We start from the raw sequence: 24439 nt of genomic DNA, 5'->3' as shown, positions 1-24439 counted from the left end.
TATGTGCATGTATTTACAGGCAAACCGTATATATGTAATAGTTAGTATGAATGTGAATTGATAACAATCTCCTTTATAAGATGTCAAGGAGATAGTACAAACAAAATTAAGTATTCAGTAAAAGTTTTGGTTTGCTTTGTGTAACTTTTCTAACTCTTCTGATGCATGAAATAACTAGATTTAGCTTGAAATATTTTTTCCAAATAAGTAAATCTATGTAATCTCTAGAGGATTCCATGAGTTTTCGTTCTAATATTCAACAGGTTTTTATCAGCTTTGCTCTGGGCAGCCACAGTAAAGCATAACCTTTGAAAATGTAAAGAATTTCATTATACATGAATCCATAAATCAGAAATATAAGGATGCAAATAAAGGCTCAGGAATTACAGGTGCTAAACAGTTTCTCAGGACCTAGAGTTGAATCATCAGGATTGTTTCACATTAGCATATATTTTAAGTTAAAAAATAGTATTGTTTTCAAAGCATTTACAGTTTAGTAGCATTAACATTTATCAACTAGAGCAACTCACTGTTATGATGTCGTAATATTGGAACCTCATCTTTTACTTGTGTTCAAATGTTAATTATACACTTTTATAAAATGTCGGTTACATATTTGCACAGAAAGGTTGGCTTGAGCCACAAACGATAGTCAAATCACATAACTGAGAATTAAATTAATATGAAAATGTGTAGATTTTGATGTGCTTCTAAAAATCAAATGAGACTTCAATAGAGTGCTGTAATTTCAAAAGGCTATTTGAGAATATGGACATTTGCTTTTCACATTAAAATGTCCTGTTGGGTGTTCATTTTAAATATTCTTTCTTAAATTGCCTGTTGAAAAATCTGATTTACAAGAAACACTCTCCCTTTTTCCACCATGGTTCCTTGTAGTCCTGACATGTCTGTGTGATTCTCATATTAGCCTTGGGGGATGGGCAGAAGGTGCAGGGCTGTTTACCTCAGTCTACAGATGGGGGAACTGCGGCTCAGAGATGGGGGCTGCTCAAATTGGGCTTCAAATACAGACGTCCCTTTTTTCCCAATTAAAGATATATTTCAAATTTTGATCTGACCTATATGTTTTTGTAGACCTTACACAGGGGCTTCATGCCCCGCAAAGTTCCTTAGCCAAACGGAACCTCGGCAGGAGCAGCAGCGAATGATCAACAACTTCAGAAACACTAACGTCCTGGCTTCTTCCTAATGTAGTTTCTGGCATCCGTTTAAAAAAAAAAACAAAAAAAGCGATAAAGTTTTCCTTCCTAATATAAAAGCAACTCCTGAAACATACTTATTTTTAGATAGCTCAATTTAGTAACTTACTATTAGACAGTATACCCAAATGACAACCTATATGTAATACGTTTATAACTACGAAGAAATGTCTATTAGTAAGCAATAAAAAATAACTTCTCATACATCTTTCAGTCTCGGACGTGCTATACTGTCTCTCACTGAGGACTGTTTGCTCTTTGTTTTAAATTGAACATAAGGTTGAGGAAATGAGGGAAAGAGGACTAAATAGCTAAGGGCAATAAAACAGCGAAAAATCTTAGCTACGATCCTGCTGTGTATGTTACCAGCATTAATAAATAATGCTCTTGTCAGGAGTGTGTCTTCTACTCACAGAGCCAAAATATCCCAAATGCTTTTCGGTTCATGATTTTTGATACTTTTTTTCCCTTACAAAATGTAACAGCATTTTGATTCAAATTAAATTCCGCATCCTCTTGTGTACCTAAGGCCAGTAAAACTTACACCCGTAGCCCAACGATATTTTTCCACGTGTAGGATCCCCACTGCATTTCTTACTTGAAAATGAGACCCATCCTCACACACATCTTAGAAACACCTGATGCGATCATCAAAGGTCAGTCTCTTGTATATCTGTGTTCTCTGATTGAAATATTGGATTGGATCTTGTACTACATCAAAGATTAAATGTGATAAAAGCAGATTGCCTCTCCATCAAACCTTTTTAATGCTGTCTTTTTCACATAATACCTCCCCCCAAATCTTTCTGTGTGAAAAATAGATTTTTAAGGGTGCAATATACATCTGGACCCAAAGCTAGATCTGCCTCTGTCGCTGTGTGTTTTTCTGTGTATTTTCTAAAGAGTAAACAGTATGGGTTTAATTTCCCCACGCCCTTGATCCTTGGCCTTTCCTGACACACATTTTGAGAGTTGGGAGGAGAGGTGGAGGGAGAAACCAAGTCAGACATCAAACCCATTTATTCTGCATCTTAAATTATGACTTTTTATCATCAATATTTTGGTTACATTGTGACACAAAGGACAAATTAACATCCGGTTTGAGGTTTCTTCTTTGATTGCTTTGGGATCAGTGCCATTTCCTTGGCGTACGAATCCTGCACCCATCAACTCTCAGCTGTGTTTTAATAATATTGTTGTACAAGGTGCCAAACAACAAGGATTTGGGAAACTGCTTCTAGGGCACCTCTGCCGACACCTTCAACCACTGCGATTTCCAGGTGGCTTCCCACCGGGCGCTCCCAGGGGAGTGTCAACACCCTCTGGCCTTGGTGGGTCAGAAGAGGATTGTGATGGGGAAGAACTGGTTGGTCCCGTCAACTCTGAGGCGCCTGATCGCGGTGTGCTCACCCAGAAGTGGATCCATATGAACAAAAACATGCTGCCTGGACGACCCAGGTGTGCTCAACAAAGAAACCATGTGATCGGGGACTTGGTCATCACAGCTTCCATGCCAATCTGACATGATTCAGGCCACCCAGGAACATCAGTCTCTTAAAGTATTCCAGAATGTGAATTAAAAAAAAAAAAAAAAAATCCAGGTTGTTAGTTCCAAAAGTGCCTCTGCGAGAATCTCTTTGAAAGAATAAGCAGAAATGTCCGTTTGTCATTTTCACTTTGCTCTACAGGTACCTTTTGTTTGGTTTGGTCTCCTCCAAAACAAAATACACAGTTATTTTTTGTTTTGTCTTGTTTGGTCTCATCCAGGAATTCAACACACATTTTTCTCTCCTCACCCCAGCACAAAAGATCAGAGCGGGGGTGTGGACGGAGAGCTGTGTGTGGGAAGGAAAGTAGTTGCTTGGGGAGAACACACACACACACACACACACACACACACACACACACACACACACATACACAAACAATACAAAACAAAACTGGCAGTCCAATGGCGCAAAATTTGCTTCTCTGGATAAAGCACTTCTTAACACAATGTTCCCTTCCCCCTTCCGCGTCCTCCCATCCACCCGGGGTTGGGAGGAAAACGGCATGAAAGCGAAGCCATTCTTTTTCTTAAGGCTGAACAGACACACAGAGAACACGTTTCAAGGACTGTCGGGCGGTGGTGATTGGCAGGGCTCTCGCTGTGAGCCCCGCCTGCAGCCTACGGGCCATTCCGGGGGCAGCGGTACCAGGTACAAACAAAAGAAGAGAAGTCAGTGGTCCCAGCGATAACATCCCATATCGACTTTCCAATCGCAGGTACAGATTGCTCAGATCCGTCATTTCATTTCTCCTTCAGACCCTGTCATCTAAAACTAATTAGAGGTCAGGTTGCAGAGAGGCATGGTCAACATTCAAAGAAAACACCGGAGGTTCCGAAGGCGCTCACGCTTCGACCACAACAGTCCGACGAAGGAGGCTAGAAACAAGCTGCCCTGTTCTGGCAAGTTCGGGGTGTTAGGAAGGGTGAACTCCTGCGTCCAGGTGGCAATTTCCCCATCCTCGGCAGGGCAGGGAGGGGCGGGGATTCTGCGTTCATAGAGGGAAAACCAAGAAGCCCGAGAACGTGGAGTACTTCCAGCCTCCCATGAGGTTGCCCCTCTCCAGTTTGAGGTGGACTTTGTCCTCCCTTTCCATCAGCAGCAGGACACCATTGCTGGCAGCTTCTCTGGTGACGTCCTGGTCCCCTGCGAAGGCGGAGATCACCGGGTAGCCGTTCTGCATTAAACTGACCTGCGAGGCAGAGGATGAAGCTCAGCCGACCACGATGGACCCCATCCCATCCACTTGTTCTCATCTCCCCCCCCCCACCTCCTCCCCACCCTGGCCATGGACCTGGACCCATGCGGGGTCCTGGCCCAGAGGACTCAGCTGGTGTCCAGGCCCCCGTGACCCCCGTCCCTGGTTCTCCCTGCCTCGCAGACGGTGTGACTATTCATCCACAGCCCAAAGTGACCAGCTGTCAGAGCGACCCACCTGGATGGTTTGTCTGTTGTACACTTTGACCACGTGGAAGCTGAAGCTATAAATCCCTTTTCTCGGGGCTACAAATATACTGGAGGCGAGATCGAAATGGTTGCCAATATTTACTAAGACCTGGAAAAGAAGAGGGGATACAGCACACGCAGAGCAAGCCCCTCCTCAGCGTGTGTTTCAGTCAGACTCACAAAATCACCCCCACCCGCCCCTTTAGGAACTGAAGCACCACCGCAGCACCTGCTCAGGGCGCCCAGGCCGCCCCAGGAAGGAAGCAGCCCCGGAGCGCCACGTCCTGCCGAGGAATTGATTTCCGAAGGATGCTAATGGATCGTAATTCAAAAGGATGGCTTTAGAGTATATTTTATTTATGCGTTGGAAACGTGGATGCAAATTGTGGCTGCTGTGGGCAGGGCTGAGAGAAAGCAGGGAAAGACGATCAGCTCGGTAGACACGCTGAGTCTGTTCAGAGGTCCGTGGGATTCTGGGGACTTGAACGTGAAGCGTGGACCAAGACAGAGCTCCGTCCTGAATGGGCAGAGAAAGGGCTGTGGCGTAAGAGGCCAACTCAGTGAGATAACGTCTGTCAGATAAAGCTTGGGACGAGCTTTGTGTGCTTTAGGAGAGAACAGACCGACCGTGTGAGGTTTCCTCTCTGTTTCCCAGCCCCAGGCATGCCCCTCCCCACCAGCAGCACACAGTAGGTGCTCAATAAAGGCTGCTGGGTGAAAGACCACACTCCATAAACACTGGCTGCGCCCATGTCCCCTCACTTTACTCCACGTGAGGTGTCTGCTCTCTGAGCTGAGCTATGATGTCAGGCAAATAAGCTTGGACAACTAAAGGGAGAGTGGAAGGGCAGCTCGGACACCCTTAGCTCAAACGGTGGGAACTCCGCAAGGTGCGAGAATAACGACAAAATGAGCCACGAGATACAAAATCACGTGACCCTCCAGGTGCTATTTCTCAAGTCAAAGATGGATGAGACTGTCAGGATGTCATAAGCAGAACTTGGAGAGTGGAGGGTCCCGCCCCATTATGAACAGATTCCCTTTCAGATATTCAAGGCGGAATATGGCCCCTCTGTCTGGACCTGTCCCCATTCCTCCTCACACACACATGCACAACTCAATAAAAATAATAAAATGGCCCGCCTGGTGTTCTCAGCTTTTAAAGTGAACAGCCAGCAACAACAAAATCCTAGATTAGAGACCCTGTCATCTGTTCAGAAAATAAATTTCAACCTCATACCCTTTGCCGTTACTTTGTACACACTCATTACAGATGGATCACACACGGCTCCCAGAGCAACGGGCAGGGTGCCACTGACAACTGCTGGGATGGCTGGGGACTGCGCCACACCAGCTTCTTCAGGGAGCTCCAAGCAGTACTTCAGCCCCTCGACTGCAGGGCTCAGAGACACTCGGGCTCTATCGTTAAAGGCGATGTGCTTCAGGATGTGGCTCCGAGGCTGTGTTCCTGTCTGCCTGACACGGCTTGAGAAAAGAACAAAGCCTCCCCTCTCCAAGCTCTCAGCGCTGCTTCTCCCAACTCAACGGCCTCAACTCTCGCACCTCCATTTCTAATTCAGGAAACTGGTAAATTCAGGGCCTTGCTGTAGACGGAAGAACACCCACCAGCCCCAGAAAAGCAAGTTTCACTTACTCCCTAACTGGGGAACCAGAGAAGCATCACTTAATCTGCCCTGTCATAGTTTGCTCATCTATAAAATTAGAATCCTACTACTACTTAGCCTGCCTACGTCACAGAGGTTTTTTTTTGACACCCTAATGAAAGGGCAGATGTAAAAATGCTGTGAAAACGAATTCACTGCCTGCTTTAGTTGGACATCATTAAATTAAAGACATGTATGTCTCGTAAGAAAAGAAACAGATTAAAGAGAGACACGCCCCGTACACACCCCTCCCCAAATTTCAAGTACATAATCCTTAACAAGGATTAAAGCAAATAAAGACACTGGCCTAAGAAGAGGCTTTGCTGTGTACAGATGTGTCACCACTCAGGCATGCGAGTTGGTTAACAGAGAGAAAGGAACCCAATCAAGTGTGCTCAGTAAGCCCGAGCTCCCTGTGTGGGAAGCACTTTGGCAAAAGGAATGGAATGGTGAGGTAAAGTTTGGAAACCACGCTAATGTTTCCTGTTTGTTTCCAAAAAGCAACAGAAACCAAGGTGGGGAGGGAGGACACTAGAGGAAGGTGGAGACCTCTAATCCTGGGCAGCAGTAACCCAGAGAAGGCGTTGCCAAAGCCTGATCTTATGCAGACCCTTCTGCTTTGAAGCCAGTGGGAGAAGTTGAGTGGCTAGAGCAACTTAAGTCATGGCTCTTCATTTTGTGTTTTCTTTATATACATCGATATGCGTTTTATGATACGTTGTATATATTGTATTTACCGTACATTGCATTCATATAACCACACTCGGTTTGGTTTTGTTTATCTATAACTATACCTGCTATTTCCTCCCCCCACTCTCCCCCCCTTATTTTTCTGAAGACAAGCATCCTCTCCCCAGTCCTTTCCAAAATAAGCAGTAGGTACACATTTTCGGAGCCTTGGCTGAGACCTTCGGAGAACCCGCGGGCTGAGCGGGGAGAGTTTAAATGCGCTCGGTCCCTAAGTGGCCAGTGGGGTGACAGAAGGCCATCCACCACAAAGGACGGCCCCCATCCCAGCGAAAAGCAAAACGTTCACTGTCCTTTCGGGAAATCTATTTCAGCTCTCTTGGCTCTCCGGGACGCTTAGCTTTACAGGACTCTCAGTCACCCCAGTGCCAACTGAGCTGATTAGTTCTAAAAAAGCTACAGTGTGAAAAGGAGAGCTTGCTGGAGAAGGGAGAAAGGGCAGAGAGGAGGGGAGGGCCTGGAACTCCACGTCCCGGAAGCCGGCGACCCCCCAGGCCCCCCGCCCTCCCCACCCGGGCGGGAGGCGAGGGGCAGGCCGGCCGGCTGACCTGGTCGAAGTAGATGGTCATGGTGCGGTTGCTCATCTCGGACGGCTCGTGGTTGGTGCTCCGCGTGGCGGAGAAGGCCACCTTGGCGCTGCCGGAGCGCACGGAGATGCCCAGGGAGGAGGTGACGGCGCCGTCCGCCGACGGGCTGGAGTCGCACACCACCAGGCACTTGCCCTCCAGCACGATGGGCTCCGTGTCATTCTGAGCCCGCACGGGGCAGCCGGCGGGCAGCAGCAGCAGCAGCAGGGCCAGCGCCGCCCCCAGGCTGGAGCCGCAGGCGACCGGCTCGCGCAGCGCCCCCCGGCGCCCAGGCATGGTCAGCGGCGGCCCGCGGGGGCCCCGGCCGGGCGCCGGCATCCGGGCTGCGGGGGGCGGCGCGCGGGGGCGCGGCGAGGGCGGGAGGGCGCGCGGGAACGCGCGGGGCCGTGAGTAGCCTCCTCTGGCCTCGGTCCCCTGCGCCGATGTTCAAGGCCGGGGTCGTCCTCAGAAGAAAGGCGCCAGCGGACCTGTCAGGGCAAAGAACCCAAACCCTGAGACAGGGAGGTGAAGCTGCGTGCGGAGGAGGCGCGGCGAGCAGGTCCCTGCGGCGCTCGGGCCCCCTCCCTGGAGACCACCCCCTCGGTGCCTCGCACTGCTCCCCGGAGAGCCCGACCGACACACAGGTCCCGAGAAACGCCGGGGCTCACTGGCCAGGGCATCCCCGAAGGCTCTCGGGCGGCGCGCGCCGGGGGCGCGGTCAGGTAAGGGGCCCGTAATTCCGCAGGGCCTCGGCCATAAGGACATGGCCGGTCACCCGCGGAGACGCGGTGAACGCCACCCCGGCCCATTCAGCCCAAGGCAAAGGAGGGCTTAAGCCACAGGCAAAGAAAAAGATCCACTAAGCCTTAATGGCTTTCAGAGGCATTTTCTCTAAAGCCACACCAAGAAACCTTTTTCCCTTCTCTGCTTTCACTTTCATTCATCCTCTATTTCTCCGACCTAGAGACTTTTTTTTTTTTCTTAAAGCAATCCATTTAGTGAAGATCTTATCCGTTTTCCACCCCAAGAACAAATCCCCAGGAAGCTCCTTCGGGCGAGTAAGAGTAAGAGGAAAAACAAAAACCAGAAAAGAAGAGAGAGAAAAATCCTAAAACCGAACATCCACTTCCAGCGCCCCCCCTGCCAGCAGCGAGCCCCTTTGGAGAAGCCCCTCGGATCCCTCTCTCTGGCGCAGGACCAGAGGATTCCAGCGGTGGGAACCCCGAGCTTGGCTTATCGTGCAGCTTTTGTTTCCGGACTCCGGGCTCTTCTTCTCCCGGCCAGGAGGCAGCCTCTGCAGCTTTCTGCCAACTTACGCGCCTGTCTGCACTTGTAACCGGGCCCCTTCTTCCCCCTCTAAACGAGACATATATCTCCCATACCCGGGCGAGAAACAAAAAGCAAACAAACCTCTCCCCTCACCGCCCGCAGCGTCCGAACAACTCAGCCAACTGCCTAAATAGTCCTTATAAGAAGAGACAAGTTGTTTCCCGACGGGAAGCCTCCCTCCTCAGCCCCTGAACAAAATGATTTCGGTGTTCTCTCCCGCTCTCTCTCCGCCCAGACGCAGACCCGCGATGGTCCTCATTGAGACAGACGCACGAATGCAGTTAACGCGCCGATCGCGGAGGGCAGGGCCGGGTTGGGTTACCTGGAACATCCATGATGGGCGAGCACCGCGGTCCGTGAACTTGTTCTGCTCGGAGAAGATGAGCGGGAGCTGGCGGGAGGAGACACCGAGCGCGACCCCTTCTCCCGGCGTTTGGCCAATAACCGCGCCGCCCCGCCCTGCCGCTTTCCCGCGCCGGCCCGCGTTCCGCGCCCCGCTCCGCCCCGCGCGTCCCGCCCCGCGTCTGCACCGCACCCGGGCCCGCAGCCTCGGAGGGACCCTCGCGCCTGCTGCTGCCTCTCTCCGCCGCTCCCCACTCCTCGGTCCCGGCCTCCGCACCGCACCGCCGAGCGCCGCGGACGCCCTGAGGACTCGGCGCGCGCCCCGCACCGCCCCGGTCCCGCTCTCACCCGAACACCCGGCGCGAAATCCTCCCAGACGCCTCTCTTTCAGAAATTAGGCGACCTCAAGAGCGCCGGTCGCGCCTCTTCTCGATTCTTTCTTTTCTTTTCCAAATTCCCTCCAAGTCTTAATCCTGAATAGCGTGATCACTTTCATAATTAGTGGGGAAAGCAGTTTTCTTTTAAAAAAAAAACGAGGACTGGGATGAAGAGAAAAATCTTGGGATCTTAGTGATGTGAAAGCTGGGGTTCCGGGACCTCCAGTTTGGGAAATGCCAGGTTTGGGCAGGGATTAGAGGGGCGCCTCCGCCTGGGTTTCTGCTTCTGCTCCTCTGAACCTGGGGGGCTGGTGGGGCGCGCTGACACTCGAGCGCTTAGTTATTAAAATGCCTGCTCTAAGCTCTAACCCCCCGGGGACGCGCGCCGGGTTTCCGAGCTGCGCCCCCAGCGCGGACGAGAAGCGCAAGCACGGACGTGGGGCGCCACCTACGGGCGCTGGAGCCTCCCTGCCGCGGGCTGCGGGCCAGCGGGCTCGGGGAGAGCCGGGGAGTCCCGCGGACACGGGTAAGGCTCGCTGATGGTCTTCTTGGACCCCCCAAAGCAGTCCGGGCCTCTGCAAAAATGTAGCAACAGGAAACGATCTTTCCGGTCTCCTTCAGTGCCCTGCCCTTGAGAGAATGAAGCCGCACCCTTGCTTTTGCAGATCTTCACTGTTCTAACGACTCTGCCAGGATGATTTATGCCGCAGTCAGGTTATCGTTGCTTATCATTGTCTTCAAAACCTTTGCAAGGATCACTGGGCTGTACAGTCCATGCAGCCCTTAAACAAAGACAATATTTAAATGGACACTCTCTTTGTAACCCGACCTCTAAAGACGTCGTTTTAAAAAAAAAAAAAAACTTAGTCCTTTGACTTGCTTAGTATGCCTTTGCTGATAGGCTATTCAGAAATAAACTGTAAGTGGGCCAGTGCTGTTCAGAAGAATAGAATGAACGTATAGCTTATTCCTCCAGACTTCACACCTAACCCTCTTTCGTTTGAAGATTTCAGCCGGGGCTGTGGTCCCAGCCCATAACGTGGGGCTTTGCAGGTAGGGGGTTTTCAAGGCCTTTGTTCCCATAGGCTGGGGCATGGCTCCTCTCCCTCGTTAGAACTGCCAAGGCCTCATCTCCAAGAGCGCGAGATAAAATTGACTTCACATCAGTTCCGCCGAAATAGATGCGTAGGAAGACAGGGGCAAAGTGAAAACGGAATTGCATATTATTACCTGAGACAAGGTATTTAGTATGGTAGTAAAAATGTGATTAAAAGAACTTCTGAGCCAAATGTTTTCTACTTACCATGCAAAATAGGACAAAATAGCCCCCGCCAATCTATTCTCCCCCAAAGGGTATTCGCTGAAAACGAAGTACTTTGCTTCAACATTTTTATAACATGCTGGTCAGATGTATTGGACTTTGTCAGGAAACGTTTCCGAAGCCACCATATTTTGTTCCATTTGTATGAGTTTAACACAGTGGAAATTGTTGATTCTTACTCTCCTATTTTTATTCCAACGTTGCATCAATTTCACGATCTCTTATTGTCAAAATAAGCACAACTCTATCCTTCCATCACAGAGAACACGGATTTGTGTGCAAACGTGAATCGCAAGGGACTCCAGATCTAGGAAAGAAATGTGAGCTTAGACTGAAAATTAGACCAATTTGGGGATGCTAATTAAGTAACAATACCTCTCACACATCTATACATCTTTAAATAACATCTCTATTAAGCAATTCTTAAATGTTATGCTATAAGCATTTCATTTGACTAATGCAAATGCAAACACACATGATCATCACCTTTGGAGGGAATAAAACCAAACCTCTTTTCTATGAGGCAACAAAAATGTCTAACTTGTATAAAAAGTAAAACTTTATATAGGGGACTTAATTATGGAATTAAAGCAATAAGTATTCTTATATGATGGGAAAAACAGGTTAGGTTTAAATTTAGGCTTGAAATTATTTTTAGAAGGAAGTTAATAATTGTGAAAGTAGCAGATTGATATAGAAATGGAACATTATTTATTCATTGATTGAACGATTGTTCTGTCTATAAGAGACATTTAGCTTGTCTCTTTGTGATGGAATTTTAGTCCATTATTGCTTAGAAAGACTTTCAGAATATAACTAAAATTTAAAAGTGAAAACGTTTCCTAGTTATCACACGGATTACCTTTTCTATTTTATTTCCTTGTTACTAGAAACTGTTGTCATTAGCACTGTCACAGTAGACTCTATGCTCTTAAGTGTAGGGACATCCCCATCGACATTAAAAATATCAGCCATTGATTGAGCATCTGTTATGTGTTAGCGCACTATTTTCTTTATCTAGAATATAACATACAGTTTAACACCCACGATCACCCTGTAGTAGACACATGGTCACCTAGAGCCTAAGAGGAAGGTATTCTATTGTTAAAAAAAAAAAAAATTGAGAGGGGGAGGCTAAGGTAATTCAAGATCCCTTCCTTTCATTTATCCTAGGTATTTATTTCTAATAGAGCTTAAATTAGTTTTCTTTGGATAGAACCCATCACTGAAAAACATCTTTAGCATGCAATGTAGTCTTTTCTTGCTTATTTAAACTAAGGCATAATATTTATGATTTTATCCTAGATAAATACGTGATAAATATGATATGCTATATATTTCATAATATTGGATGTGAAAGCTATATACATACTTTAAAACATAAATATATAAGCATTAATAAACAAAAAGTATTTTTAAAATTTAACTTTATTAGGGAATAATTGACAAATATAATTTTATGTATTTAAAGTGTACAATGTGATGATTGGATACACATATCCATGGTGGAATGATGACCAACATCAAGATACTTAATACAACCATCACCTCACGTAGTTAACACAGTTTCCTCTTTCTTATTTACGTGATGAGAACGCTTAATATCTACTTTCCGCACCTTTAAGTATACAATACTGTATTATTAGCTATAGTCACCACGCTGTAAATTAGATCCTCAGAACTTGTTCATTTTATACTGAAAATGTGTACCCTTTGACGTACATCACCCCATCCCCTCCCAGCCCATGTTAACTACCATTCTATTTTCTGTTTCTATGAAATCAGCTTTGTTTTTGTTTCGTTTTGTTTTTAAGATTCCACGTATATAGTTTTGACTTTGTCTGGTTTATTTCACTTAGCATAAGGTCCTCCAGATTCATCCATTTTGTCACGAATGGTAGTATTTCTTTTTTTTATGGCTGAATAATATTCCCTTCTGTATAAATACCACATTTTCTTTATCCATTCATCTGTTGAAGGGCACTTACGTTGTTTCCATATTTGGGCAATTGTGAGTAATGCTGCATGAACATGGGGGTGCAGGTATCTCTTCGAGATACTGATTTCATTTTATCTGGACATATACCCAGGAGTGGGATTGCTGGATCACATGGTAGTTCTAGTTTTACTTACTTTAGTAAAAATATAATTTTCTAAAATTATTAGTAAATATATTTCCAGTGTGGCATAATGCTATTCTAGAACATTATTAAGATGTGGAAAATAATTCTAAATATTACACACTCCTTAAGTTCTATGTACTAAATTGTAAAGTGTAAATGCTCAGTGTTATGTGGGCACTTCAATCTGATGAATTACCAAAATAAGTGAAAGTCTTTAAAACTTGAAGCCAGCTCTAATTCAGTTCAACAGGAAGACCAAGAAAAGTTAGGCTATATAAGCAACTGGTTTGTAATTTTTGACTGAAATACTAAAAATCATAATAATCTGGTCAAATTAGCTAAAAATTTGTTGACAGAAATCCCAGGTTAGCTGAATTCAAGTCAGTTAAAACTGTTTGCGTTATGTGGTCATATTACACTAAACAAATTACCTCTGCCATTCAAAGAGCATACTGAACTGTTAAAGACCATATACCAGCTATTTTTCCTGACATTCATTTCAACATTCAATAAAGATTCTTCAGAAATATAAGTTTCTATTTTACTTTTATTAGCAAACCAATAAAATACAGAGCAACATTTGGCCACAATGTGATACTATTTTTCCAATGTTACAAAATGAACTTATAACATTATAAAAGGATACTTTTTATGGTTCTAGAATGCCCTTTAAACTTAAAAAAACAGTCTAGTTATCTATTTGGGGGTAAATATTAAGGTTTATGAGACTTTATGAGGCAAAGTTATTGAAAATATATGAAGTAGTCTATTTCCTTGTTACGCCAATACTTCATGCTCCTTGATTTGGTTTTTTTTGGTTTTTTTTTTTGTTTTTGCAGTACGCGGGCCTCTCACTGTTGTGGCCTCTCCCATTGCGGAGCACAGCCTCCGGACGCGCAGGCTCAGTGGCCATGGCTCACGGGCCCAGCCGCTCCGCGGCATGTGGGATCTACCCGGACCGGGGCACGAACCCTGCATAGGCAGGCGGACTCTCAACCACTGTGCCACCAGGGAAGCCCTGCTCTTTAATTCTTAACAAGGTATATCTTAGCATTAGTATATAAGGCAAGTTAGTAACTTAATGGACTTCTAATATTTGAAATACGGTACACCAGTAGACACAGAAACTATTGGTCGGAAAAGAAACCATTTATCTTGATTCTTTTCAGCTATGTCTCATTGTCTTACATAATCCTAATATCTAATTTATTCTATTTTATGATAGGAAATGTCTCTATTGCTTTACCAAATTGGGTCAAGTGCCTAATGGCAGTCATTGTAATTCTATCAAAACTGAAGTCTTTATAAACAAGGACGCCTTTTGTCAACTCTTATTTCTCAATAAAAGATACATAGTATTGCTAGGTGAAACTTTCTTTTGCAGACTCTTGCTAAAAAAAAAAAAAATTCTATTGGTTCAGAAAGTAGCAAAGAATCGTTAACATGTAGCTAAAGCATTTCCTGATTTTTTAAAAATTTATTTAAAGGCTCTTTCTTATAGTATAATTGTGTGATTTTCCTTTTAGAATGAGCTACATGTGTGTTTTCAAGGCTCATTATAGTCAGAACATTTTGAGACATAAATCATATATTTTTACCTAGAAACCAATTTCAACATAAGAACGTGTGTGTGTAAGAAAAAGAAAACAACTGGTTGCTCCCTTGTACTTTCAGAAATTTTCTATGAGGTGATGGCTCAATGTGTATTTCCTTCTCAAATGTTCCCCTGTAAGAATAAATTAGAAAAGCATGTTGTATTTGTAATGGTTCAAATTAAGTCCAAAAATTCTGGAGCTATCTTTAAGCCCTTTTTAAGAATACTAGGCATATAACCATTTTGGCTTCTGAAATATGTTTTATTTTCAAATTGTCATTTAAGATAGAAGCTATTTGTGCCTACCAGAGGACATGTTTACATCCTCAGAAAGCAGCAAATCACAGGATCTGTTGGAATTAAAGGAATGAAAAGTTGGGAGTTTAGGGAAGAACCATCTGGTAGGTTCTGTTTGCAGGAGCTGTGAGACCTGAATGTGGTGATCCGGAGTCAGCAGATACCTTAGTGACTCCTCACCACCTCCTAGCCTACCTAGTCTAACCCACCTTCCATCGCCTCCGTGACCTGAGAACAGGAGGTCTCTCTGTCGTGTAGCTGCAGTGAACTGGACTGTGTGGGGGGAATATCTAAGCCCAACACAGAGGAAATGTAACTCAAACATGGCCTAGACCTGAATACAGCCTTTTGGTGGTTGTTTCAGAAACTATTTGGTAGCAATAACTAATTATTCCAGGCTTGATATTAACTGTTCTTCCCGAGACTATTCTTTGGAAATAGAGCATCTTAAATACATATTAAGTCAGCGTTCATAGGACTCTTGTGTTTTAATACTGAATCACGTGAAGCCTACTGGTTCACTGAGTTGCACCTTGCCCAAGCTAAGAGCCTCTGGTTATCCCTTGGGAGCTGTTCTTGTGATGTAATCCACTATGAAAGCCATTTTATGCTGATCAGAAGTTTTTCAGAGAAATATGGTTATCTTCTGCACAGAGATCAGAGTGCAGGAGCAAATATATTTAAGAAATGTTTCTCTACCTGAAAGTGAATGGCGTGCTGCTCCATCATTTGAGCAAGCAGTGAGCCAGCAGCCGCTGAGTTCTGGTTCTGGTCATGTCCACACGGCGTCTGTGGTCCATAGCTGCCCGCTGCCCACCTTCCTCATTTACTTTCTTCAACATAACTGACCCAGGCTATGCGGGTGTATAGTAATAGATTCATGTAGGAAAAGAGGGAAATAAAACTAAGGAAGGGGGTCATACGTGCCCATGATTCCCAAACTGTGATGAACACGTGAATCACCCGGAAATACTGTGCAAAATGTAAATTCGAAACCACAAAGCCTTGGGTGGGACCTGAAATTCTACATATCTAACAAGCTTACAGCTGAGGCCAACTCTCCTGCAGACGACACTCAGAGTAGCAAATATCTATTCCTCTATTCTTATAGGGAATTAATCAGTACCTGAAAAATATTCTGAAGGTGTACTGTTAAGACATTTATGAGCAGAATATGGTTAAGTAGAAGAAGTTAAACTCACATCCAGAGATGGCCTGGGATCGTATAATAAACTTGGAAGTCAGTATCCAATGGTGTGATTTACAGCTGTTACATTTCCTTATTGTTTGCTGAGGCTGTTTTTTCAAGTCTGATGTGCTGTATTCTATACACATTATTTCAAAAAGAAAAGAAAACGTGTTTGTGTTAAAATCTTATACAAAATACTTTTTGCTTTCCTAAAAGCTCAACCCTGGCAAGACGGCTTAAAGACAACTGAGAAAGAGGAGAGACAGCTTTCTAAATGCGTTTTTAATTCACAGCCAGGGACTGTTTGTTTATAGTCCTGATTGAGATGGTACTACCGGGAGTTACTCCATCAATATCACAAAAGGGGTTTCAGCTCATCTGCAAAGCACTAGACAAACATCCACCTAGGGCTGAGAGTTTTCTGATGGGTTTCTGTGAAATATGTAGGAGCCCTCTGTCTCCTGAGTCAAAGATATTATGGTTCCTGGCAGCAAAGGTCAAGGGGAGACTGGGGTTAATACTAGGATCTCCTAAGAACTGGTGAACAGATACAAAAGCAAATGTTCTCCCAGTTGTAATATAAAAATCTTCTTTATATGAGATGGGGGCTCTGTTGACTGACTACCAGAAAGTCTGCAAGTTAAAAATTAACTTTAAAATAAGCAAAATGTGGGACAAATGCATCCCTTGGCAGGTTGGCTAGATTGATATTTGATAAATCCTTGTTCTGATTCCTCCTAATAATCTGCAAGAAAGTACATAGATTTCCCTTTAGCATCCTCATCGTTTTCAATAAGCACAAATATTTGTTAAATTTCTGTTATTTCTCAGGCACATATTATACTGTATCATTTCTCTGGAGGAAACCATAAGCATAGACACTTAATGAGTCAAAAAGTCAGGAAAAGCGCTGATTTCTCTTCAGTGCTGAGAGATCAGAGGATGGAGACGTAGTTAAGTTTGAGAGCTGACATTGTCGGGTGGGGTCATGCGGAAAACAAGCTTTGAGAAAAGAAGCATAAGCACTTCCATTAGTGAAGGGATGTTCATATTAAATTTCCTAGATTCTGAACCCTAAGCAACTGGACATATTTATACTAGCTTTCAAAAATACTGAAACAGGGGCTTCCCTGGTGGCGCAGTGGTTGGGAGTCCTCCTGCCGAGGCAGGGGACACGGGTTCGTGCCCTGGTCTGGGAGGATCCCACATGCCGCGGAGCGACTGGGCACGTGAGCCATGGCCGCTGGGCCTGCGCGTCCGGAGCCTGTGCTCCGCAGCGGGAGAGGCCACAGCAGTGAGAGGCCCGCGTAACGCAAAAAAAAAAAAAAAAAAAAAAAAAAAAACAAAAATACTGAAACAAAAAGTTCATATCATGCAAAATAGCATAACATAAACTGTGTTACTTAGCAGAGAGGTGTTTTTTTAAAAATCGTTTTAAAAAAATAGTTTTTTTTTAACAAAGATAGATTTTTAAACAAAAAACTTTTAAAAAATAGTTGTTTTTTTTTTTTCCAAATCCTCTATGTGCCTTTAGGAAGCTTTCAGTATATATTGAGAATTAGATTAAGTTTTGGTTTAATTCATAATGTTAAGATGTTCTGCACAGGGGCTTCCCTGGTGCCGCAGTGGTTGAGAGTCCGCCTGCCGATGCAGGGGACGCGGGTTCGTGCCCCGCTCCTGGAAGATCCCACATGCCGCGGAGCGGCTGGGTCCGTGAGCCATGTGCCACTGAGCCTGCGCGTCCCGCAAAAAAAAAAAAAAAAAAAAAAAGATGTTCTGCACAGAATAGTTTTTAAATGTTGGAGTAATCCTAATATATTTCGTGATTTATTTCCATGCATTAAATAGTTCCCTAAAATGATGTATGGTGATATTCTTATTGTCTTGTTCACATCTCTCTGAGGGTGCTTATGTGTGAGTCCTGCACTAGGATTACTTATCTACATGTCTTGCCGACCAACAACTGTAAATTCTTCACAAACAGGTACTGTAACTTCTTTTGTTTTGTGATTTTTCAACACGCACCTTTGCTTGTTGGGAATTCTATTTGCACATTGATAAATTGAACCTGCTGCTTGTTAAATAGCAACTTTAGGTAATTCTCTCATATGTCTTCATGTGCACTTTCAGAAATGAGTAATGGGCAAAATTATTTAAATAAGTAAAGAAAAAATTCAGAGGTTAAGATAATTTTTTTTATTAACCCACCAAGAAAAATACTATTGAAGAGATTTTGGTTTTTTGTTTGCTTGTTTTCTTTTTTTTTGGCGGGGAGGCTTCAAATTTTGGTGGCCTGGTCCAGGATACACCGATGTGCAAACAGAAGATTGGAAATTGCTTTAATACTGCGCTTCTGTTTGTGAGCCTTTGTATTTCTGAAAAATATAACTCTTACCTGAAATAGAATTGAGCAGAAGGGGCAGACTGAAAATTTGACAAAGCTTTCAGAAATGGAAGGTCGACACTTACGTATGCCCTTCAGGTGCACACCTTCATCTGAGTCTGCGCACATCTTCACAGAGCAGTACTGATGCTAAGGTCACTAACCTTATACACAGGTGTGGTGTAGGTTTTGTAGAAACGAGAATGAAAAAGTACTCAACAGTTAATAGTGTACCAATTACTGAGATTTATAGATATGTACATAACGTGAAATTATATGAGTACCATAGTATATGTAAAGCACGTGTTAATCATATAGGTTACCGTTCATTAGTACTGCTGTCTATTTCATTAAAGAAATAAATTGTCCTCATCTCCTGACTCACTTTATACAGCAAGAAAGCTCAAGTGAAGCTTTAAAGTTAGGAGGTCAACTTTCTCATGATTTTACAATTGTGCTGACCCTTCACGTAAAAAAGTCAACTACTGGGTTTTGTTTTGTTTTATTTTCTGTTATTAAGCTTGTTCTCCAGTTCCTTGTTCTCTTAGCCTTGTGTTTCTCTTTTGTCTGTACTGTTCTGTCAGTGTTTCTGAATCTCACCACTTATTAACATGTCCCCCAAAGAAAGTGATTTTTTAATAGAAGAGATTTAAATTAAGCTATCATACAGATATCTAATACTTTATATTTCTTTTCAAAATTTATAAAAAATCAACAAACTTCTTGCTGAAATGTGTGGTTTGAAACAAACTTTTCATAATATGATGCCATCAGTTTGATAATGGGAGAAAAAAAAAAAAAACCACAAGTGAAACTCCCAAACTGTGATACTTATGATCTCATTTTTCATAAAAGATGTTGTGATGCTTACTAAAATTATGGAAAAAGAATACATCATTTCCAGGGATAAAAGCAACAAATGATATAATTAAAATAATACGTTTCTTTTAAACATTGATTGTCAGAGGAAAAATAGAGGGGGCTATTGTTATTGAGCTAAATCCCCATCTTTTCAGCAGGAAATCAACAGACATTGAATAAAGTTGATAAGTTTATGAATAGACAGTAAATCATATTGTTTAGACTTTGGGAAATCATAAGAGGAAGGGGGAGAAGACAAAAATTGTTTTGAAAAAGGTGATGACAGGCATTAGGAAGGTGTCAGGCAGGAAATTATATTATTAGTATTACTTAATCCTATGTGCTTCTGTATTTTTTAATTTGCTACTGTGACTGCATTACTTTGGAAATCATTTTTATTAAAAGACATGAAATACATTTTCTGAATATATTGTATTCTGCCATAAGGGTCTATGTGAACTGAGTGCAAAGCGGTGGCCAGGAGTATGGATTGGATTCTGGAGGTGCTGTCTATAGGAGTGGAAAGGGACGGCTGACTTCAGGACTAGGGAGGAGAAAGTGTATGTCGGGGCCTCTCTCTCCGGGGCTGCAGACCTGTGACACACTTTTTCATTTATAAAAGGCTAAAATGGATCCCAGGGCCAGCAACTCCAAGGGTGACTTTGGGAAATAGTTCAGAGTTTCTGAAATAGTTCAGAGGTTCAGAGTAGGAATCTCCATACCCCTCTCCCTCAGGGAACTCAAAATTGAAACAAGCAAGTGAAAGAAGAAGCCCCAAACCTCTGTCTACAGGCATAAAGGGCGAATACAGCCCAAGAAAGGAGCCTGTGCTCCGCAACGGGAGAGGCCACAACAGTGAGAGGCCCGTGTACCGCAAAAAAAAATATACTACACAGGCGTATGTGTATGTTAATGCTCACTCAATAAAAGTGTAATATTAATAGATAAATGAGTGTAAAATATATTTTAGTGATAGAGAGCTCAAACAAATCTTTATATCATTTTAGTAGCAACAGCTAATTTACCACTTGGTAGCTATATAATCTAACTGCAAGAAAACTATGGGATGTAATGGAGGATGAACGCAGAACAAGACTGCAGTCCACAATTCAAGTTTAGAAAGCTAAAGAGAAAATGTAAATTGACCCGCAAAAAATCACACTATTAATTCCGATTGATGTTATAAACTCTAATAAAAGGCATGGACTGGGAGAGATTTGAAACACTTGGCTAAAAGGAGATTTGAAAACAACTGTCAGATTCATTTTTCAGCTTTATGCCTATCCTTCACTACCATGCCTCAATGAGAATTGATTATATTACTAGGGAAGTGCATATTTCTATAATGAGGAGATATTATAGTATCCTTTGGTTCTCAATCCTGCAGGGAAATAATTAATAACTAATCACATAATCTCTTTTATAATTTATTCTTCATAATCCTTAGAGTATTACATGACTAATACTGTTAAAGGGAGTGAAAATCAGAATACTCTTAATATTTGTTGTTTTCATGACGCTCTTCTTTTTTTTTTTTTTTTGCCGTACGCGGGCCTCTCACTGTTGTGGCCTCTCTAGTTGCGGAGCACAGGCTCCGGACGTGCAGGCTCAGCGGCCATGGCTCACGGGCCCAGCCGCTCCGCGGCATGTGGGATCTTCCCGGGCCGGGGCACGAACCCGTGTCCCCTGCATCGGCAGGCGGACTCTCAACCACTGCGCCACCAGGGAAGTCCCATGACGCTCTTCTTATTTTGGTTTGGCTGTGATGAAAGCAGTCAATTTGAAATGTATTATAAAATTTGAACTTTGTTATGCCTGACTTACCTCGCAGATGTTCAGAAGAAAGTGACAAGAGTAATTTTGAAGAGAAAAGTAAACTCCTTTGCCAGCCTTTGGGACTTCTGACCAAATCAAAACAATAATTGTGAAAAAAAAAAGAGAGACTTTCAGGAGGATGATTTCTACTTACTTTAAGTGAGACCATTGTTCCTTTTCCTTTTAAATCTCAAGAAATGGGATTGTCAGAGTTTAGAATTACTACTTAAAAGTAGTACATATTAAATGGTTGTTCCTATTAACCTGGGTATATTAAATGAGAAGACTGGAATACAGGAATCGGAGCTTAAATAACTCACCAACTGAGCAAAATTAAATGCCTCAAAGAAAATAAAATGGGAAATTCAGACGAAAGAACTTCCGTGACGAAACGTTAAATGCGATCTCTGATTACTCTTCAGCTAAAATGTCAGGCAAAGCCGGAATAAAGGTTAAATTTTAAAAAAAAGAATAAAACGGTATGAAGGCTCATCTCTCACCACTGCAACCACTCCTCACTACTGCTTAAAAAGAGAAAACATAAAAGGTCCAAAAGGGCATTTGCTTTCCCTTAATCCTTGACTATCAGCTATGCAAAGAGCTAAAGGTGTGGGGTTGTGTCTAAAATGGGGAATACTTTTCTCTGAATATGTCCTGTTAGGAGGGGGCTGGCGACTGGAGAACTCACAGAATGTCACACAACCGCTTCAATTTGTATTCCAAAATTTTTTTATTGTTGTTTAACGTAATCAGTTGAAGGAAACTAGTTATTTTTTTTGGTGGGGGGAACAGATCAGAGAAAGTCGCTAGGAACATTTGCGTGTGCGTGTGTGCACGAGTGTCGGGGCGGAGGATGTATAATCTTATTTTTACAAAATGTGAAACCACACTTCACATTATATTAAATGATCTCTTTCCTTTTTACTTATCATGGGCATTTTTAAAGTCGTTTAAACTCAAATGTAAAATTAAACAACAGCAACTGCTTAGAAATCCCTCCCTCTTCAGAGGAGCTGAAAGGCCAGCAATGTGACTACTTCATAGTCTTGTGGCAAAGTAATAACCATGATACCTGAACTTCAGTGAATCCTTACTATGAGCTCAGCAATGATCTAGATAGATATCTGACTTAGGGATGGAGTCAGTAACTCGGTCACTAAATCCTTCCCAAGGGGAGTTTGCACTTTGGAGCCCCTTGTAATTGAGTGGAGCAGTGCTGCTTCAGGAGAACAGGTACATGAAGTGTGTGTTGCTTCAGTGACGTTTGGCTGGTAAAAAAAACTCCCCAGAACTGAGCTATTCGCCTCTACCACAGCAACTCGTAGTGTTTGGGATGGCAGCTGCTCCATCACCCGGGTCACTGGCAAGGAGATATGGAACAGAAACCGTAACTACCTACCATCTGCAAGTAGCCTGAGGGAGAAACAGGTGTTTGTGTTATAAGCTACTAACGTTTGGAGTTGTTGACTACTGCAGCATAACTTAGACTCTACTGGCTGGATCTAATTTAATCTTTTTAACAAGCTAATAAGTTTGGAATTCTTATACTGATGGTAATTATACAGACAAAAAGGAAAAAGAAAGCATCTAGGGAAAATATCTTATCTAGCTAGAAAATGGCAGATCTGAAATTCTAAACGTGGTCTTATCGTTAGCGGTTTTCTACTTCTGTATCAGCGAATGTCTTACCCCATGCATATGAACTTCAATTAGTCATAGCTAAAAGTTATTATTATCTTTAAAAGAATTAAAGGGGAAAAAAAGAGAAAATTCCTCATGATTTAAAGGCCCATTTGCTGTAATTTTGGTGTGGGCTTGAGGAAGAGGTAATAATTACTCGGCATTAAAAAGTCCGTTTCTGTCACTGTTTCTATTACACAGCAGTAAAGGTGCATGGAAGTTGTTCAGTAATGAAAAGACTTTACTACTGAGACTATTTCCTGTAAGACCAAAGGGAAATGAAGGTATTCCTTGCAAAAAATTATTGATGGGTAGATTCTGAGTGCTTTATAAACTGAAGGTGCAGAACCATAATGAAAGTCTTGGGACAACAAGCAGGCATCAGAAAGAAATCCTAAAACCAACAGAGTTATAATTAAGGATATGAGATAATGAACCAAATGGTATACAGATGTATGCTTTCACGCTACACTCATTAAAAACTGAAATGTTTGGCCTTCTCGTATTGACATCTAGAGAGTTATTGAAGAAGGAAAGTATATTATTTTCTATCCTGTAATATTTCCAGTGGGACCCTTGTCTTTGTTTGCCATGTAGACAAATAAAAATATGACAACTGTAGCGCATCCCCCTTCGCTTTATTTTAATTTGATTTTTAAATACATCTTTGTTCTTTTCTAAAATAAATTCAAACTAAATGAAAATGAGAGGAAAATGTAAGAATGAGGGTCAGTGTGAAGAGCAGAGAGATGCTAATCTTCTACTGGCTATTCAAGGATGAAGCAGGGGCAAAAATGAACAGGTTGCATAAGTGTCCATTGACAGATAAATGGATACAGAAGATGTGGTATGTATATACAATGGAATACTACTCAGCCATAAAAAAGAATGAAATAATTCCATTTGCAGCAACATGGAAGGACTTAGAGATCATTATACTAAGTGAAGTAAGTCAGATAGAAAAAAAGAAATATCATATGAGATCACTTATTTGAGGAATCTACAAAAGGACATAAATGAACTTATTTACAAAACAGAAACAGACTCACAGATGTAGAAAACAGTCCTACCAAAGGGGAAAGGTGGGGGAGGGATACATTAGGAGTTTGTGATTAACAGATACACACTATTATATATAAAATAGATAAACAACAAGGTCCTACTATATAGCACAGGGAACTATATTCAAAAATTTATAATAACATATAATGGAAAAGAATCCGAAAAAAGAATAATTTGTATATCTGAATCACTGACGTGTATCACTTTGCTGTACGTCAGAAACTAACACAACATTGTAAATTAACTACACTTCAGTTTAAAAAATGAACAGATTGCATGAAACATGGCAGTGAATGGTGCCTAGAGGAGCTGAGCGATAAAGAAGTTACCATCCAGGACTTCCCTAAGGAATGCGGGATGCCTACAACTTTTAGCATCCTCATGGAGAGATCTATGCTAACAGTGTGTTCTATGGGGGGGCCTTGGCCAGGTGGTATCAGTGTGACATCTGGAGCAGCTGGAGACTAAGATCAGCCACGTGCGGGGCCAGTTATGTGCATGAGACTGACCTGTAATAAAATCTCTGGACAGCAGTGAGTGGGTGAGTGTCCCCAGCTGGCAATACTCCTTGAGTGTTGTCACACATCACTGCTATGACACATAATCACTGTTGGCCTAACTTCCCTAGGATAGGACGACTGGGATCCCCATGCCTGGTCTCTCCTGACCTGTCCTACACACTGTTTCCTCTGCTGATTATAATCTATATGCCTGAACTGTAATAAACTGTAACTGTGAGTATAACAGCTTTGCCTAGTTCCTTCAACCTGAGGGTTATCGTGGGGACCTCCCAAACTCGCAGATGTTCTCACCGGAGGATGTGCAAGGATTCTGCTCCATTTACTCCAGCAGCTGGTCCTATTGCTTCATTACCCC

The 24439-nt window shown here is 43.0% G+C and overlaps 1 protein-coding gene across 1 annotated transcript; it reads right to left on the bottom strand.

Moving 5' to 3' along the window:
• Positions 1 to 3761: 3761 nt before the first annotated feature.
• CBLN2 (cerebellin 2 precursor) lies at positions 3762 to 7529 on the bottom strand. Its single transcript, XM_065890081.1, has 3 exons — positions 7173 to 7529; positions 4203 to 4322; positions 3762 to 3959 (listed from the first exon to the last, which is right to left on the bottom strand). The coding sequence occupies exons 1-3, from the start codon at positions 7527 to 7529 to the stop codon at positions 3762 to 3764; spliced, it is 675 nt and encodes a 224-aa protein (XP_065746153.1).
• Positions 7530 to 24439: the final 16910 nt, after the last annotated feature.

This window comes from Phocoena phocoena, chromosome 13, assembly GCF_963924675.1.
Source record: "Phocoena phocoena chromosome 13, mPhoPho1.1, whole genome shotgun sequence".
Taxonomy (NCBI): domain Eukaryota; kingdom Metazoa; phylum Chordata; class Mammalia; order Artiodactyla; family Phocoenidae; genus Phocoena; species Phocoena phocoena.
Note: the sequence above shows the minus strand (reverse complement) of the source record. Positions and strands in the feature narration are given on the sequence as shown.

Coding starts and splice junctions, on each gene's coding strand:
- CBLN2 (XM_065890081.1), bottom strand. CDS start 7,529: ATGCCGGCGCCCGGCCGGGGCCCCCGCGGGCCGCCGCTGACCATGCCT. Junction 4,323..7,172: donor TGACCATCTACTTCGACCAG/GTCAGCCGGCCG, acceptor CTTCTTTTCCAG/GTCTTAGTAAATATTGGCAA. Junction 3,960..4,202: donor ACAACAGACAAACCATCCAG/GTGGGTCGCTCT, acceptor TCTGCCTCGCAG/GTCAGTTTAATGCAGAACGG.